The 18,473-nt window shown below is 34.7% G+C and overlaps 1 protein-coding gene across 5 annotated transcripts in view; it reads right to left on the bottom strand.

The window, feature by feature from the left end:
- Positions 1–18,473, bottom strand: part of Eps8 (EGFR pathway substrate 8, signaling adaptor) — a 161,942-nt gene that overhangs the window by 34,462 nt on the left and 109,007 nt on the right. For all 5 annotated transcript variants that reach the window (XM_071610118.1, XM_071610117.1, XM_027955932.2 and 2 more), the window contains 10 exons: positions 14,940–15,007; positions 13,527–13,688; positions 13,250–13,399; positions 9,963–10,045; positions 9,269–9,405; positions 7,650–7,723; positions 6,128–6,254; positions 4,305–4,393; positions 3,889–3,963; positions 298–446 (listed from right to left, as the gene is read on the bottom strand). In XM_071610118.1, the coding sequence (XP_071466219.1) occupies positions 298–446; positions 3,889–3,963; positions 4,305–4,393; positions 6,128–6,254; positions 7,650–7,723; positions 9,269–9,405; positions 9,963–10,045; positions 13,250–13,399; positions 13,527–13,688; positions 14,940–15,007 (1,114 nt within the window). The remainder of the gene's footprint in view (positions 1–297; positions 447–3,888; positions 3,964–4,304; positions 4,394–6,127; positions 6,255–7,649; positions 7,724–9,268; positions 9,406–9,962; positions 10,046–13,249; positions 13,400–13,526; positions 13,689–14,939; positions 15,008–18,473) is intronic.

The raw sequence follows: 18,473 nt of genomic DNA, 5'->3' as shown, positions 1-18,473 counted from the left end.
GGCAGATTTTTCACAAAAGCTAATTATCGTCCTCTCTCAGTCCTCGTCCTGATCCATCTTGCCAACCAACCACATTCTGCTTCCGCCTTGCTCCTGGCACTCACCAAGCCTTACACTGCTTATACTTCAACCTCCTTCACTAGACTTAAAGCTTTTTAAGGTTTTAGGCTTTTCCATCCTATAACACCTAGTCCTTATACATAGAAAGTTAGATAAATGTCTCATCAGATGAATGCAATAAATGAAAAACAATACTTACAGCAGTACAGGTATTAATGCTAAATTCATATATCTCACCTGGCTTTCATCCAAGTTTCACCCAGTGACATCCACAGCTGCCGTTCATCAGTATTGACAGTATAATTTAAGAAATCAATTGTGTCCTTAGTCAAGAGAGGGCTGAGTACTGAACTGGCTAGTTCAGGACCCCCTGTTGCCTGCACTACCTAGAATGATAAAGTATATTTTAGCAAAAAGATGACTATTATTTCTGTATTTTCCAATTGTGTAGACAAAAACCCATGTCAAAAACAAGCACTGTTTTTATGTATTCACATTAAATTTTTAATTTGTTCAACACACTACTGAATAAAAAACAGCTTATTAAACCAACTTGTTGCTGGCCATTGTGGCACTAGAATCCCAGTGACTTGGGAGTCTGAAACAGGAGGTTCACAAGTTCAAAGCCAGCCTCAGTATCTTAGCGAGGCCCTGAGCAATGAAGTGAGACCTTGTCTCTAAATTAATAAATAAACAGGGCTGGGATGTGGTTCAGTGGTTGAGAGTGCCTGGGTTCAACCCCTGGTACCAAAAGTAAATAAATAAATAAATAATCAACTTGTCCAGTCCAATGGTGCCTTAAAATCTAAAATGAAAGTTAACAGTTTAAACATGAACAGTATCCACATATTGACTATATGACTGTATTTTTCCTGGTAAATATTAATGGCTATGCAGAAAATTCTTCATCCTTTGATTTCACTATATTTGTTTTTTTGTTATTTTAAATATATTTTTTTCTACTGGAAAATCTATTACCCTATACTTGAAAAATACGGTTCTAGAAATGAAAACTGTTGAGAAATCAATCTTGAATTATTAGTCCACGGCTGTGCCTATTCAGATGTATAAAAATAAAAGGATCTGGGAGAAAGGTGACAGAAAATTGAGAACAGGTACTCTAATCTACAGAATTTCCCCCAGAATTTAATTCCAGGAAATTTCCCTGATTTAATATGGATAATTTAATGACCAGCAGAAACAAACAGGTGCAACGCTCTGATAAGCAGAACGAAGAGAAATGGAAGTCCAAACACTGCTCCGCACTTGCTCCTCAAGAGCGACTTCCTGGCTAAAGAGCAGTTATCTCCTAAAGCAGAAATCAGAACCCTTTTATAAAGAAAAATCTCACCTCTAAAAGATGTGGTATAAGAAGAAAGAAGATTGTTTTTCAAATGGCTTCAGACCAAGAGTCAATTTATCTTCCAGCCTCCAGTTATGAGTGTACTCTGCTGTTCTATGCCTCTTTGTATTTGCACATGCTATTCTCTGTACCGCAGAAGGCCCTTCCTCCACCACTCAGATGCTCCCAGGCACTGCCTCTCCTAGGAAGACTTTCTTAACACCACAGCTTAACCCTCAACACAGCTTCCCACCACAGTTGGTCTTTTCCCAACTGTCCAGGTAATAAGCCTGGTCCCACAGGAAGAACATTTAATGTAGCTACAAAGTAGCTACTGTTAATAAGGAGTCATTTTTGAGAAAGGCAGAGATTAAATGAACCAATGTTCTTAGAAATTAAGCCTGATCACAAAGATGAGCTACAGATTAGGAAAACCAGTCTCACTGTTGTATAGTTCTACTCTGCAATGACTAGATTTCTATTTACAAGTTGTGAATAGTTAAACAGGGTGAACAGAAACTGCATTATAAATAATACTTCCTAATAACCCAAAATAAGATAGGATCAAAGGTATGCCAAAGAATACAAATTTTGCTAATAAGCTAGTATTTGTTACACGACAAGAATTACTGAACTATAACTAGATAAGTAGAAATCTGAAACTCTGTATGGAGCACCATCAGGTTCAACCAGTCCTTGTTGGTCTTCTTTATTAACAAATACAATCTTTATTAACAAACACAATCTTATTGACATCATCCAATGCTCTTGACACACAGATGATCCTCAATTGTACATCTCTAGGCCTGATTTCTCCATTGAACTTCAAATCCATATATTCAACTATTGATTCAAATTTCCCCATCTGGATACAACTCAATTTGGACATGTGTAAACCTGAAGCCCTAATCTTTCTCCAAAAATCTGTTCTGCCCATAGCCTCCCCTTCTGAGTCAATAACCACTCCATCCTGCCAGTCTTAGGCCAAAGGAGGGATTGGTAAATCTTGCATAGCACGTGCAATCCACCAGAAAATTAATAACTGGTTTTCCCCTTGCCACCTCCAATGCCACCTGGTCCAAGCACCATTAATCTCCCATCTGGATTATGTTAACAGACACCCTGGTCCATTCTTCACTCAAATTTCTAAAAATGCAGCCAGAGCAGTCCTATTCTGCTAAAAACTGCCCATGAATCAAAGGTCTCACCATTCATGTATGGACCAATGAGATATATCCTCAGGTTATCTTATTGCCTTCTAATTCTATCTCCTTATAATCTTTTTCCCCCTCATTTTGTTAAAATTACAATACCTGTGTATTCTAAGAACATGCTTTGTATATTACCACCTCAGAGCATTCACACTAGGCCTTTCTTTGGTTGAAATTGTCTTCCTTCAGAAATCAACATGACTCATTCCTTACTTCCGTTACTCCAGTGGCATCTTCTTAGTGAGGTTTCCCTAACCAACCCTATTCATAAAGGGTGACATTCCACGACACACTCACAAACACATATGTAGCCACCCATGGCACTCCCTGCTGATATTCCTGGCCCTATTTTCTCACAAACATCTAATTTCTAGAAAACTGTACTATTTGTGCATTTATTTACCATATTGGTTGCCCCTCCAACATTACAATATAAGTTTCAAGAGAGTAAGAATTTTTGTACATCTGTTCCTGATGAGCTACTGTCCTGTCAATTACCTAGGAGGCTCTCAACTGATGTTTGTTGGATGAACATTTTAATGTGAAGAATTTGGGTCCTATATAACTTCATAGAGGAAAGCCATCCATCCAACACTTGACTTCCCATGATTAGCCTAGTTTGAGAGAGATAAAAATGCCTGTATCACTGGGAACAGAGGCACATGTCTATAAGCCCAGCAGCTTGGGACACTGGGGCAGGAAGATTAGGAGTTAAAAGTCAGCTTCAGCAACTTATTAAGGATTCATGCAACTTGGTGAGACCCTGTCTCTAAATAAAATACAAAAAAGGCATGGGGATGTGGCTCAATGGTTAAATGCCCCTCGGTTTAATTCCTGGTACAAAAGAAAAAAAAATGTCTATCTCATTTAAGCTACTCTATAATATACACCAGTGGGTTCTGAAACAACAGTATCCAATAAACTTTTATTTATTTTTCACTTACCTAAAAATGCCAGTTTCTTAATTTCTAAAATAAGGTGGAGGTTTTTTTGTTTGTTTTTGTTTTTGTAGTTCTGGAGATTTGAATCCAGAACTTTGTATCTTCTAGGCAAGCACTCTACCACTGACCTACATCCACAGCTCTAAATAAAGTGCATGAATTGCTTATTTCTAAGGTTCTTTTAAACTCTCAAATCTCACATTCTCAATTTTTAATGAAATGGTAAGAGAAACAGCAAGATAATGAAGAAAAACTGACTAGATAAATAGTGTTGACTCTTGGAGCTGAAAAACATACTAAGAATGATTAATTTATTAAATTAATAAAATCTCACCATATTTAATGGAGTAAACAAAAAATGAACCAAATCAGCAGCACTAGGGTTCTGGATATGAGACTTCAGTTTGGCCTGCAACAGAAGAAAATAAACATATATATTACTAAGATGTAATCAAGCAAAAAATAGACACTTAAGGAGGTCTGATGTAGATTCATTGGTCTTACTTTTAGTATATTTACCAGCCTGGAGAGAATGAGAATAAAATAAATTCGATTTAAAAAATAAGGGGTCATTTTTTTTTTTACTAAGTTTCTTAGATATACAAGTTTTATAATTTGTTGTTTTACAGTCAATCAAAACACAAATATAAAAAACAGATTAGATATTCTCTTAATTTTTAGGAACCTCCTGGCTAGATTTGATCTTTTTCATTTATTCCTTCAAATTATATATAAATAATTTGCACTTACCAGAAGGTTAAATCCATGTTTAAACTTCTGGAAACAGTCCACAAATTCATCAGGAGGTGGAGGTTTTGCCCTCAGTGTTAAAACACCCTCTACAAAACATAAGGGGAAAATGAGAACAAAGTTCCAAGAAAAAGTTAATAATAAAGTTAATAACAAAGTTCCAAGAATAAGTTAAATAATAAAAAAAACATATTCATGTCTTCATAGTTTTATAATACCAATCATGCTACCTTTCTACTCTGCCATATCTCATAGTATCACTGTAACTAGTTAAGATGATCCAAAGTTTGAGTGGAGTCCTCTAACCTTCCACATTACCAAGGACTCATTTGATTCCACATAGATGTATTGAAGCCTCTATGCACCAGTCACTGTGCTGCTCATTGCAAAGATTAAAAATGAGTAAGTTATAAACCCTGTTCTGAAGGGTCTTAAAATATAATGGGAGACATGAATCAGAACTCAGTGTTAAAACACTGTAGAAGAAACTACACCTGATTGGGAGTTGGAAATGTAGATCTAAAAAATGTTTCTGGAGGATAGCAACTTTTAAAATGAGATTTGAAAGTTTTTTTTGTTTTTAATTTTTTAGGGCAATTTGTAGAAATCATCATGGTTGGATGAAAATAGCTTATGGAGAAATAATTTGCAAGTACACACAATAACAAACATTAATCCAGAGAAACATGAGAACAGACAGATACATTAGGTTAGGCTGTGGATGATCTTGACCGCCAGGGTGAGGAATCTGATTAAATCAATAAAACATGGAACTAACATGCTTTATAGCAGAAGGATAAAGTGATTGACCAGAGATTTAGGAAAAGTGTTCTCACAGCATAAAAGGCCTAAAGATTGCTTAGAAAGCTGGGTTAAGAAACTATAATCATTTGAACTGGATGCTACTTATGAAAAGGAAAAGGGGGAAAAAAATGGATACAAGAGACACTGAAAAAATAAACCAATGTTGGCAACAAGCTAGAGAATAAAGTCATGAAAGAATCTGTGGTTCTGAATCAGGTGGGGCAAGAGGATAATTTGTCCTTTATAAAGAATACAGAAGGAAGTGGTTGGTTGAGCACCATGAACAATACTTAGTTTCCAAATATGTGGAGGTGAGGTATATGGCAGATATATACATCTGAAAGGCAATACTAAGTGCCAAGTGCCTATTATATTGGTAGACAAAGATCTGGAAGTCATCCATAATGGAAGAGACATTTATTTACTATTCTTTTATACATTTCAAGTTAAACCACTTGCCAAAGGAAGTATAAATAATACTTTCATATTTATAATTTACATATTTTGAGGCATTTGAAATAGCCGAAATGGAGCATACTTCAAAATTGTATGTCACTTTGAATGTGCACGTTTGGAATTTTGTGATGATAAATTCAAATCCATTAACATTTTTAAGCATTTTAATGAGAAGTCAACTTTTATTTTAAAAATAATGAGGTTCTATATTTACAATAAAATTAATCCACATAAAAGAACAGAGCTACAGATTTCCTTACTAGATGCCAATTTTAAAATCACTATAATGAAAACTATAGATACATGGTCACTACCTGAATCATAGAATCTCTGTGATTCATACAGTGCATCCTAAGATTTTTCTTCACTATAGCCAGCCTGAACCAAAATAAGCTCTTTTCTGGGCTCAACATCACTGCCTAAATCTCTGGTGCTATCCCCAAACTAGATAAGGCATCTTGGTTCACAGTCAATGAGTTTTGCTAAGCAGTTCCAAGGGCAGAAATTCTACTTAGAACTGGAGTTTTGAATGCTCTTTGGAAGATTAAGAAAACCCAACTTACCTCCTGGTCCTTTTTTTTTACTTTTCTTAGTTTTTTTCCTTTTAGAAAGTTCAGAGTATGCTTCAGCTGCTTTTTGGAGTTTTGTGATAAAAAATTCAATGTCATCCAAAATATGATTTAAGATTTGCTGGAATTAGAAATTGCCAAATAAAATATAAAACAATGCAAAACAATTCTTGCTTTAGCTGTACAATGCTAGTAAGTGAAGAATAGAAAGTTTAAAAAAAAGAAAGAAAGAAAAGAAAAGTAATAAACAATGCCTAAAGGCAGGTTTTAAGTTAATCACTAATTCTAAGAAAAAGAATTGAATATACCTGTGGCTAAAGTCTGACCTCTGCATTTTTCTTTAATTTAATTTTGTTGTATTTTTAATACCATCAGGAAAGCATTCACAATATCTACTCAGATTATTAACTATTTTCAATTACTCTAATTTTCTCATAGTGTTCTCCCACACAAAGTGAGGGGGGAAATTCTAAGAAATGTTTTTTAGAACAGCACTGAGCATTTTGTTTTGCTAATAAATGTCCTAATAAAGAACTGACAATAGTATTTCATGGAATTAAAGGCTTTTGGAATACTGTGATAATCTAACAAACAAATAGCTGATAACAGGCATTGTGGGCTGGTGGTGTAGATCAGTGGTAGAGAACTTGCCTAGCATGCACCACATGAGGCCCAGCAAAGAAAAAATAAAGAGAAAGAAAGAAAATAAAAGAAAGAAAAGCATTAACCAAAGTTTCTACATGATAAAATAGAGATAATAATACATGTACTTTCAGGGATCACTGGATAATTAATTACTTATATATTGTATATCTATATATCTTATATATTGTAGTCATTGACTTTCTCCAGTTTATATGTTTCTTACAGACTAGAATTTGGGGTTGGATAAATGCTTAACATGTAATTGTGTGATGTAAAACTTAAGTTCCAAACTTCAAATTCCTTTAAGTATTTATTTCTAAATAAACAGAAACATGTATATAGTACAAAAAGTAATTATGGTGATATTATATTCTATATCACAGGACACTGTCACCCTGCAAGTAAATTATTACAGGGAAATAAAAAGCACTACCCTTTACAATGTATTAACATTTACATATTTATAGAGGTCCCATTAAAATTTACATATTTGTCATTTAAAATGCCACTAAACTGCTATTGTGGTATTCTAAAATGAAGTCTTAATAAACCCCAAGACATATTGAAAAGATATCTCAGGTATGTTTTATAAACTATGAGAAAAGAAAAGCTGAAATATCCTTCATAGCTGATAATTGAGTCTCAATTCCGTTGTAAACTAGTTAATATCCTAGTTCTATCACAACTACTAAGTACTAGAAGAAAAGTAAAATAGCTAAAGGGAAAAAGAAAGTATTTCAAACACCATAACCACCACTGGAAAAATAAATCATAATTTCCATAAAACACCTTTATTTAAATCACCTCATCGAAGTGTATTATTTTTCCTCTTTAAAAAAAAGTAATGGTCTAAGGTGAATGGTGTACTTACCACATCTCTGTCAATTCGGGCCGCTGTCATCTCTGGTGTTTCTTCCTGCTCGTGATACTGCCGTGGTCTCTCAACTGAAGAAAGGAGAATCACAAGTCTGTAAACTTTTACTAAGGTAATACCAATACAGCTGATAAAAACAGAATAGAAAATAATGCCAGGTGCAAAGGGACCACATCCACAGAATGCACAAATCAAATGTGCTCATGATCCAAAAGGCCTCCTTGCCACAGCTATCAGAAGCACTTGAGCAGAGGTGGAGTCCTGGCCTTCCCATCTGGATGATGTTTATTTGCCCTGTAATGCCCCTCTGTTCTCCCTCCTCCCTGTCAGTAACCTATGGAATCAATCCTAACTTGGCATGCTTTAATTCCTACATGAGGAAGAAATATAAGCTAGCAATTAAGCATCTATTTCTCAAAAAGCAGCCAACTAAATTCTAACATAGCAAAGCCACTAATTTCTATGCATTCCAACATTGCGGCTACAATAAAACTTTGGGAGTTATTGTTGTAATTAAGCTTAAAACCTACAATGTTGGGCTCATTAATTTTGAGCCATATTCCCTAAGTCAGAAATACCTTCAGGAATTTGCAAATTCAAGAATAAATGTCTCAAGAGCATTTGAAATGCTAAGGCAGCTCAGTTGATGGGAGCATGATGTTAGTCATGAGGTGGCTATCATGAGCTCCTTCCTGGTGTGAGTCAGTTAGCACTCCCACCAGACACAGATCATTGTACAAATATTCATAGTAGATTGAATTTAAAAATATATGGATAGAACAAGAGCAGCAAATCACAATGAAAGGAAATATAACAGCATGATGACTCCTGATGTTCAATACAGAGAGCTGCTAACAAATATTGAAAACTCTGTATTTCTATGCCTCCTCTATGTTAACATAACCCATAAGTGGAATACTGGCCCAAAAAATAAAGGAAAAACTTGCTGAGCCTTATGAAACTTAATTAGTAGCTGTAACTACTTTAAGATCATTAGTATTTATCTGTATGAAGTCCTGCCAGTTAGCTGCAGCTTTACATACAGCTGCTATCTTGGCTATAGCTGCTACAGAAAGCAGGAACCCCAGGGAGGTCCCAAAATATCATCTAGAGGGCAGAAGAAGTGGGAGGTATGGTATCTTAGGACTCTGGCAGCTCTGAGGCACCACTGCTGCTATTCTTCACAGGTCACTTTGGGAAGTCAGGGTAATTCTACCTCAGGGGTTCCAAGAAGCTTCATGGACTGTGTTGGCCACAGTCTCAGAGAGACCAGAACAATTCTCCTCTGCTGAGGGTTGGGGGGTTCTAACTAAAACTGGCCTGGATCCAGAGAGAACCACATGCACTAAGAGTCATGTTCTGCTTGGCCTGGAAGTTCTGAAAACCTTGCCTCACTGAAATTTTAACAGATGACACTGTAGAGAATACTTCAGAAAAAAATATAATGAGAAGTTGGGGGTGGGGTGGAAATAGGAAAGACTGTAGAATGAATCAGACATAACTTTCCTCTATGTTCATAATGAATATACAACTAGTGTAACTCCACATTTGAAAGCAAGTACTACATTGAAATCCAAAATAAGTGCTCAATGAGACTTAATTCTAGAGATACTCACAGTCCCCTTGGTCAGCTGCCCATGCCGACCAGGCTGCTACTCGACTTCTAACATCCACCTGGGTGACAGTCCCTGGTGGCACAGGTGCAGGAGCTCTAGGTGGAGGTGGTATGCCAGGATCTGCTTTGGAAATCATCCTAAAAAAGAAGAAATTGTCTTCTCACCCTATTTCTATAATGGGTCAATTCTCTCCATTAGTGTTAGTTTTTCACCTTCAAAAAGAACTGTGCCAAGGGGCAATGAGGACTTCCTAACCACTTCACACTGGATCTATTTATAAATATGAATGAGATAGAAAAAATACAGAAAAATTAAAATTCAGCTGAAAACGAGGCTGAATTTCCTTTTCCCCTGGGTCTCATGGGATTTGGAAGGCTAGGACCAATAACATGTCCAGTTTGTATGGCCTTAGGCTATCTTTTCTGAAAACACCACTCATCTGTCCTGACTCTCATGACTCCCACACAAGTAGGAGAAGCATGTCAGAGGAAGGCCAGACACAGGGATAGAAAGACAGGAGCAGACACATGCTGACAGCCTGCGAGAGCAAAGGAGTCGGACCGCAGGCTGTCATCTGTAAGGGAGAACAGGGAACCTCCACTGAAAATGAGTCCTAGAAACCTTTAGGAGAGGGGGAAAAAAAAAAAAAGATAAAAAGCCAATTCTACTCCTTAATACATTTTAATGCTTTTACCTCAGGGCCTCGGGGCGCCTCTTCTGTTTCCCTCCTTTGCTGTCACTGATTGCACTTTCAATATCTTCACTTATCAGATTCGCCTGCAAAGAGAGACCAGTCATCTGGAAGGCTGTAGATTTTTCTTAGATTTCATATGTAGATTAAAACAGAATACACGATTACATCCATTGTCTGAATCGGTATGTGTCTTGATGCTACAGTTTGGATCTTGACTGTCCCCCCAAAACCTGATATTACATGCTTGGTCCCCTGATGGTGGTGCTGTAGGAGGTGGTGGGACCTTGAAGAGGTGGGGCCTACTGGAAAAACAGCAGGTCTCTGGAGATATTGGAACCCCAAGCCTTTTCTTTCTCACTGTTTTTGCTTCCTGGCTGCCATAAGAAGAGCAGCTCCTCTACCACAAACACCCTGCCATGAGATACTGTGCTACCATAGACCGAAAGGCAAGCGGTTAGGCAACTATGGACTGAAACCTCTTTCCTCTTTATAAGTTGATAATCTCAGGCATTTTGTCATAGTGGCTAGCTGACTCACATATCACTGTGCTCATGGAATGAACCTCCACACTAGGTTGTACCTTTTCTGACAACCATTCTTATTTTGTCATTTCAGGTAAAAGTTAACTTTCTGCAATCTTTCTAACATCTTTCCAGAAAGATTAATCAGAAAGTACATTTTCTTAGAAACCAATGTGAGATAAGCAGCTAAAAAATTTACTTAATCTGGTTATGAAGTTTATTTATAGCCAGTGATTATTACTGTATAAAAGATTACTGCTGATGTATTCATCTCCTATTTTTATGCCTGCTTGTTCTTCATAATTATGTATGTTTTTCTTAAATATGTATATTGCATATTATTTTAGAGTAAGCACTAATAATCATAAAATTTTAGCACTAAACAGACACCTAAGATCATCTAATCTGTTCTACTTCTTTTCTAGTTAATGATACAGGAACACTTACATGGCATGCCTGTCCAAGGTCATACCATTAGTGGAATGAGAATACAGTGCTTCCCAGGGTAGTGTCACATCTGCAACAATGTCCAATTCCAATAAATTATTATAAACATGTCAAAGGCTGGCTACTGTGCAGAACAGAAAAACTGATAATGTCCAGAAATGCTGACCTTCTATAGGAAGACTATTATATTGCTAAGAAAAAATTTACCACTATGGTGGACAGGACCACTATATGAAGTCCCATAATAAACATTAAAATTCAAGATAAAAATCATACTGCAATATGATCCACATAAAAGAAACTGCATCTTGTTTCCATTTATAAATATTGCGGGTGTGTGTATACACACATATATTTATTATTTATTTATTTTTAAATTAGTCAAAAGAAAAACATGTCTCACATAGGAAGAATAGCACCAATGAATGTTTAGTCACTTAGTGGTATGTGAACTTTATTTAAGATAAAATAGTATTTGGAAAATCCTGTTTGAACCCATCACTATTCATCCCATATCAAAGAAGGAAAGCCCTTTATTCTCAAACTGAAATCCAGAAATTTCCTCAGTAGAGTATATCTCAGCCCCCAAGGAGAGCACAGATGCAAACAATAAATCTGAAGTGCTTTTTCACTTAAAACCACTGAATTAATAATATAGACACTAGTATTGCTGTAAGTATATATGTGTCTGTATAACCAATGTGATTCTGCAAACTGTACAGAGATATGAGAAATTGTACCCCATTTGATTCAAATGTATGATATGTCAAGATCATTGTATTGTCATGTGCAACTAATAAAAAAATTTCACTACATTTTCAGAGCAAACTATTCATTAACATGTATTGATTTAAAAACATCTAACCTTACAAAGTTCTTTTTTGTTTATTCAACAAGTATTTATTTAGCACCTGCTATTATATATGTGTTTGTCAAATAAAAATAATAAATAAAATCACATTTCTATATCCCAGGATATGAACAAAACAGACAAATGTCCTGTCTACATTGGGCTCTTACTGTAGCACAGGAGAAAAATAAATGAATAACTAAAAAGTAAATGTAGACTATAAAAAGCAGATGATAATAATGCTGTGGAGTAAAATAAAGCAAGGTAGGGGACAGAGAATGGCATGATTCTCCTGCTGCACAGAGCAGTCAACATTCCTGGAAGAAGAATCAAGAGAAAGGCCCCTGAGATGGGTCAGTGTGTGGTCAAACCTAGCAAGACTGGCTGGAGCTACAGAGGTCAGAAGAGCAGGCTGCTTGGGAGCTAGGGACCCAAATGGTCCACAGGAAGGTAACATTAAAAGACTATAACCTTACAAAATATATTCTTAATTCTTAATATAAACATATTCTTAATATAATTTGTGAATTTTGAAATGCACCACAGTATATACAAATCTAATGAACATAAAAAATTCAAATTAACTAAATGACACAGTTCCTTTCAAATAAGATTTTCAGTCAGTCATCTATGACATAAACTGAAATTAGAAAAAAATTGTAAAGTTTACTGTTTGTACTTAGTCTTAATTTAGCCATAGCATTTTAATGTCAAAGAAACACAGAAAAGATCAAGTGTTTATGCTAGTCTTCCAGATTTTTTATAAAAGTTACAAGTATATTTTATAATCAAAATAAATCCCTGCCTTAACAAAGTACCAATCAACACAAAATTATTTCCCTTTTAGAGAAATCAACTAAATAAAGACAGTCAAGGCTGAAGATAACTTCTAAGGTCTAATAAAGAATCACAAATTATATTCATTCAAAAATTACAGTATAAAAACAATTATAGTATAAAATTTCAGGAGATAGCCTATTATTACTGGCAACTACACTCACATATCACTTAGGGATGACAGATCCTGAGCAATTATTCAAGTTACATAATTAAATGGTGAACTGTAAATCAATATCATGAAAAATGTCTCAGTGCTTCCCTACAATAATCCAGGCTATGTGATTAGTGCAGAATAAAATGGGACAGACACATGATTATTTATTGTCTATGAAGCATGGTTCTTGCAGATCTAATTTTTAATTTTAAGTGCAAGGTTTTTGATGAGAATTTAATATATTGTCTATGCTTTTTAATCAAAATAAAAAGAATCATCTGATTTTTGACATTATTTTAACTTCTTCATTTACTTGGCATGGAAACCTTAAGAAAGATACTAATTTGTTTGTTTTCCTTACAAAATTCTCAGACACTAAAATTCTAGTGCCTACTATCTGTATGATTGAAACAGGTAGTTCAAAAGCTGCCAGAACCCACTACTTGAAAGGGAAAAAAATTCATCATTCTTTTACCTTAATCTCATCACATTGAAAAAGATGAAGATCTGGCTTGTTCTGAGTTGGTTCCTTGCATACAAGGGCAAGAATCGAATCATAGTTGCATGAATGCATGACAGCTTGGCAGTGTTGGATGGTGTTCAAAGGAAAATTCTCCAATTCATTCTAAAATACAGTAAACATTTTAGTTTTTCAAACTTCCACCCATTTTCAAATAGTCTGATGTGACAGCATACATTAATATTTGTGGCACTTTCTTGAAAACAAAATCATATAAATTTCACAAACTTGCCTTTGATTCTAAATCAATCAGGCTCACAGCTCGGTCATCCACCTGAAGGATCATATCTTGAGTCCATACTTTGCCCTTAGCATCAAGCAATTTCAGCTTCCTTATTCCATCATCCACGGTTATCATAGCATCTTTCCGATCCAGAATAAAGGTAGTCAGGTGCTTATGATTGACAAAAAAAAAAAAAAAGGTTAAATATTTATAATACATACACACAAACTCTTAATGTTATATTTTTAAAGAAAAGTCGATTTATGGTAATTGAGGCCAGTTAGCAGAGAAGAGAAGGATAAACACAAAGCACTTGATAACTTCAAGGTTATCTCAGAGAATGAAGTCAAGTGGGTTTTCACTGAATACAGAAAATGATGTCTTGATTTATAAGATAGCTAAAACTGTTTCATACTGAGCCATGCTTAACTACAATAACATGATATAGAAACCAATTCTTGCCAGGTACAGTGGCACATGCCTGTAATCCCAAGTGGCTCTGGAGGCTGAGGCAGGAGGATCACGAGTTCAAAGCCAGCCTCAGCAAAGGCAAGGCACTAAGGAACTCAGTGAGATCCTGTCTCTAAATAAAATACAAAATAGGGTTGGGGGTGTGGCTCAGTGGTTCAGTGCCTCGGAATTCAATTCCTAGTACTCAAAAAAAAAAAAAATACTTCGCAGTTTAAATAGTATTCTCTTAAATAAATGTTCCCAGTTTTGCTCTATTATAGTTATTTAAATGCCACACAATAGCAGACAATTTATTTTTGCAAGTACAATACTCTGGACACTGATACCTCAGAGAAGCAAAGCAATTCTACTCTAACAACTGTCAAGCTTTTCATTCCACTGAAACCACTTTCTGAAACAAAACGGTTTAAATTTAATTAAGCATGCTTCAGAAAGTAGAAAATGAAAATAAGAGCAATATAAAAATCGATCCTTGCTTAAATATTTCCCATGATAAGTAGGGGTCACCTGGATTCCAATTAAAAGCAAATATCTTAAAAGATAACAAGGGGGAAAAAAACTAAAAAGAAACCATTGTTTAAATAGAACCAATAAAGATCTTAGTTAAAACTAAAAATAAAACCAAAATGCTAACTGTATCAAATTTCAAGAAGATTCTAGGGTACAAAATAGAAGAAGCCTTTGTCTTATTATAGGGCCTGGAAACCATAAGAATGTATTTGTTTTGATCAATAAATATCTGTTAAGATTTTAATTGTTATGAAAAGGGAACATAGACCAGCAAAAAGACATTTATATGTAACATGTATTTGATGAAAATATACAGGAAAAATCTACACTAAAATACATTGTGTGAAAGAAATAAAACAGAATCCTGATTTTACTTCCAATTTTACTTCTAGTGTCCTTCAAGAGTCACTGTAAATATTAGCAAACACCAAAGCAACTTACTTCAACTCGGTACTGGGATATATCTGACACACTGCTGACACTGTCTCTTGCATAATTCTTCCTTTGTTCTGAAAAATAAATTTTAAAAGCCATTATTTACCCACTAATAGGCTGAAGTTCATGTATTGGTATCATATGACATCTCTAAAACTAGTCTATCTCTCATATAAATACAGTAGTTGACAAGTCACCATTGTGTGGTAATATGAAAACACTCACTGTTCAGAGTAAATCCAAAAGCCACAAAAAAGCATAAATGATAGCAAGAATTCTTTAACCCAAAAAAATTTTCATAATTCCAAACATTAACAATATTATAATTTTCTAAGGAAAAAAAATGTTATTCCATCCAAAGGTTTTATTAATCAGGAACCTACTTTTAGCAAAAAAGATAAAAACTATTTTGTAAATTTCATCTGTTGATGTAGGAAGATAAAAACACAATTATAAAAGTTGTCATAGATACTGTATTATATGAGTTAGACTAAATTATTAAGATAATAGGCACTATATGGAACATCTCCTTTTACAACATCCAGACTGGACAATGTTAAAGAAGATTCAAAACATGAGTCAATCACATCCACTGCCATTAAACATTAATAACTTCCACATCAATAGAACACAAAAATGTGATACTCAGGATTGTGGAAATAGCTGTTAGGAAAAAAGGAGATTTAGGTAGAGAATTACTGCATCAAACTACTTAAAAAGCAAAATAAATCTTTAATTTTATTTTCTAAAATGCTGCAAAACCAAAAAATAAAATTAAAATATGAAGTACTCATTGGCTGTGTTTGTCATTTGTCACTATCTTACCACTCAAATTCAGAGCTGTACTATTCCTTGTAAAGAAGAATGCTAAGATGAAAATGGACTGTAAAAGAAAATCAGAAGATTTTTAAATTCTAATTCTAGTTTTGGCTCTGTCACTAAGTAGGAAATTAAATTTGGGCAAGATGCTTAATGGTCTGGGCCTCAGCAGCCTTAGTGGAAAATAAAAAGATTAAACAAGGTAAAAAAGACCCTTAAAGCCTTCAAATTCCAACATATATACACTGCAGATTCAAAATGTTAACACAGAATTCTTTAAAAACTTGATCAATATTTGTCTCTTAACACATGAAAGTAATCATATTACTTTATTTTTAGTTTTTAAATGTAAGCAAAAATCTCCATATTCCTTGTATTGATTTTACTCTGATATTATTTCAATATACTTCATTTTTGATTTTGCAGCATAAAATTCCTCAATAAAAACAGACACACTTAAAAATTCAGCCTCTGCTACCTTTCTTTTTCTGTTTGGATGACGACCTGAAGAAGTATGATCCATCTGGTCCTACCAAAACAATGTGGTCAAAAAGAAAGACCTGGTTTCACCTTGAATTTGCTATTCTAATATAACAAAACATAAACATTCACTTACATTACTGTCTTTACAACCAGAGATATAAGAAATTTGTGCTCTATATGTGTAATATGAATTGTAATGCTGTCATACATAAAGAAAAATTAATAAAAAAGAAAGAAAAAAAAGTAAACAGCCACAACTTTTCTGATTATTAGTGGAGGATTAGTCAACATGAGATTTTAACACATGGAGAGTTATTCTTGGGAAGATCATTAGGATTTCTGAAAGACAATATATAATTCAGGGATATATCTGACAAAAGCACTTCTAGGAATAATCAGTATTCAAAAGCACTGGTTCATCATATTCTTATTCAAGTCTCCATGACAGACTCAGACCATGAGTGTGGTTCTGCTTCCTTCAGTTTGACTGAGGACAGCAGAAAAAATGGCAATGGTTGCCATGGCATCCAGTTATGATATGGTGGCTCCAGAAGTTCGAATGTTGACTGGGTCTTTTAGATAGTGAATGGCAAACATAGCTGAAGACCCAAATAGCTGAAGATCCAAAATACTGAATATTCACACTTGGATTTTCTCATACAAAGTAGTAAGAATTCATCCCCTCAGATTTCCTAATACATTTTCTCACCCCACAGAAACATAATTTACAGAAACCAAAAGACGATTTGATAGAATTTGTAAACAGTATGATATTGACTGATCACTCTGATTGCCCAGAGGGTAAGTGTAATTTCTAATATTCCAAAGACCCATTTTAGGGCTTCCCACTTTGCTTTCTCTCCCATATTATATAATAAATAAGTAGCATGTTATAGGAAATTAGCTTTTAAAGATCCTAAAAATGTATAAATGCCATAAAATGGATTTACAAATAAACTAGTAGTTCTGATAAGCCAATGAATTAATAAAGGCTAATGTTAACATTTTAATAGGCAATTTTGAAAAAAAGTTCCCTAAAAGGCAATTGCAGTATATTTCCTTTTTATGAGAATCATATGTACTTACTAGTTGCAGAGAGTAATTAATGCTCCTAAGCTGAAAAATCTCACCCAAGCCTTAAAATGGTGTAAAAAGCCTAAATGAAGTCTTTCAGTGCCACTCAAGATAAAGCCTCTAATGAAGCTCACCATTCTCTAACAATGGTTCTCATTCTTGGCTGCCCATGAAAATGAACTTTGAAAAGCACTTTGTGGGTCCCACCCTGGGCACTCATTTGTAGAGGCTCCCCCATGTGAATCTAAGGTGCATCCATGGTTGAAAAACCACTACTCCAACAATTTGTATAAATGCCAATTCATGTACTATAAACTAACTCTTTTAAGCAGAAAAATTTCCTATCCAAATCAAAACTGTAAGTTATGATCAAATGGGCATGTCAAATAATAAATGAATAAATCTCATAGTAGAGTTTTGAGTTTGTTGCATTATAAGCTTCTCAGCTCTCAATGTAAGAGTAACAAGTCAGTGTCTCCCCACCTTTCCCTCTTCTGTCTCTCTTTCTTTAATAGTTAGAGCTTGGAAAAAACTTTATTTGCTTATAGTAACCCTGGTTTTATTTCATTGCTTTTCTATCAACTTTATATCACAGGCCAGAATATGCAAACCCATCTCAACAAATTAAGATGTATTTGGTAACCAAGCATAACAATTCTTTATATGTCATCTTAGCATTACTGAGTTGTTATGCTATTACACAAGCTGTCGGCCAATACTCAGATCAGAATTATTATATTTAGCTTCATTTAACTCTCCAATTAGTAAAACTGCAACTCTAACAAGTATGCAGAACTCAGTAATTATACTCAACTTTGTTTTACTGCATTATTGTTTGTGCATAACAACATTTGAAACATTTGAAACAGTGGATAGTCAAAGATACAGTTAATATTTGGAAAATATTTATTTTTTTAAAAACCATGATATTGCTTAGAAACCAAGGTTTTGACCATTAAAAAGAAAAATGTAACTTGAAAGCAGCTGCTGAGTATTTCTTGCTCTAAATAAAAGCAATGGACTATAGCTCATATCACTTTTTACACAGAAAAAGTTTCACCCATAGTGAAGGAGAATTCCTTTCCCAATAGTTCAGTGTACAGTGTGTAATTTCCATGGACGTGAGGCACTTGGTGGGAACAGTAAGAAGCAATGAGCAATAAT

Source organism: Marmota flaviventris, chromosome 3 (assembly GCF_047511675.1).
Source record: "Marmota flaviventris isolate mMarFla1 chromosome 3, mMarFla1.hap1, whole genome shotgun sequence".
Classification (NCBI taxonomy): Eukaryota; Metazoa; Chordata; class Mammalia; order Rodentia; family Sciuridae; genus Marmota; species Marmota flaviventris.
This window is presented reverse-complemented; position numbering and strand designations above follow the sequence as displayed.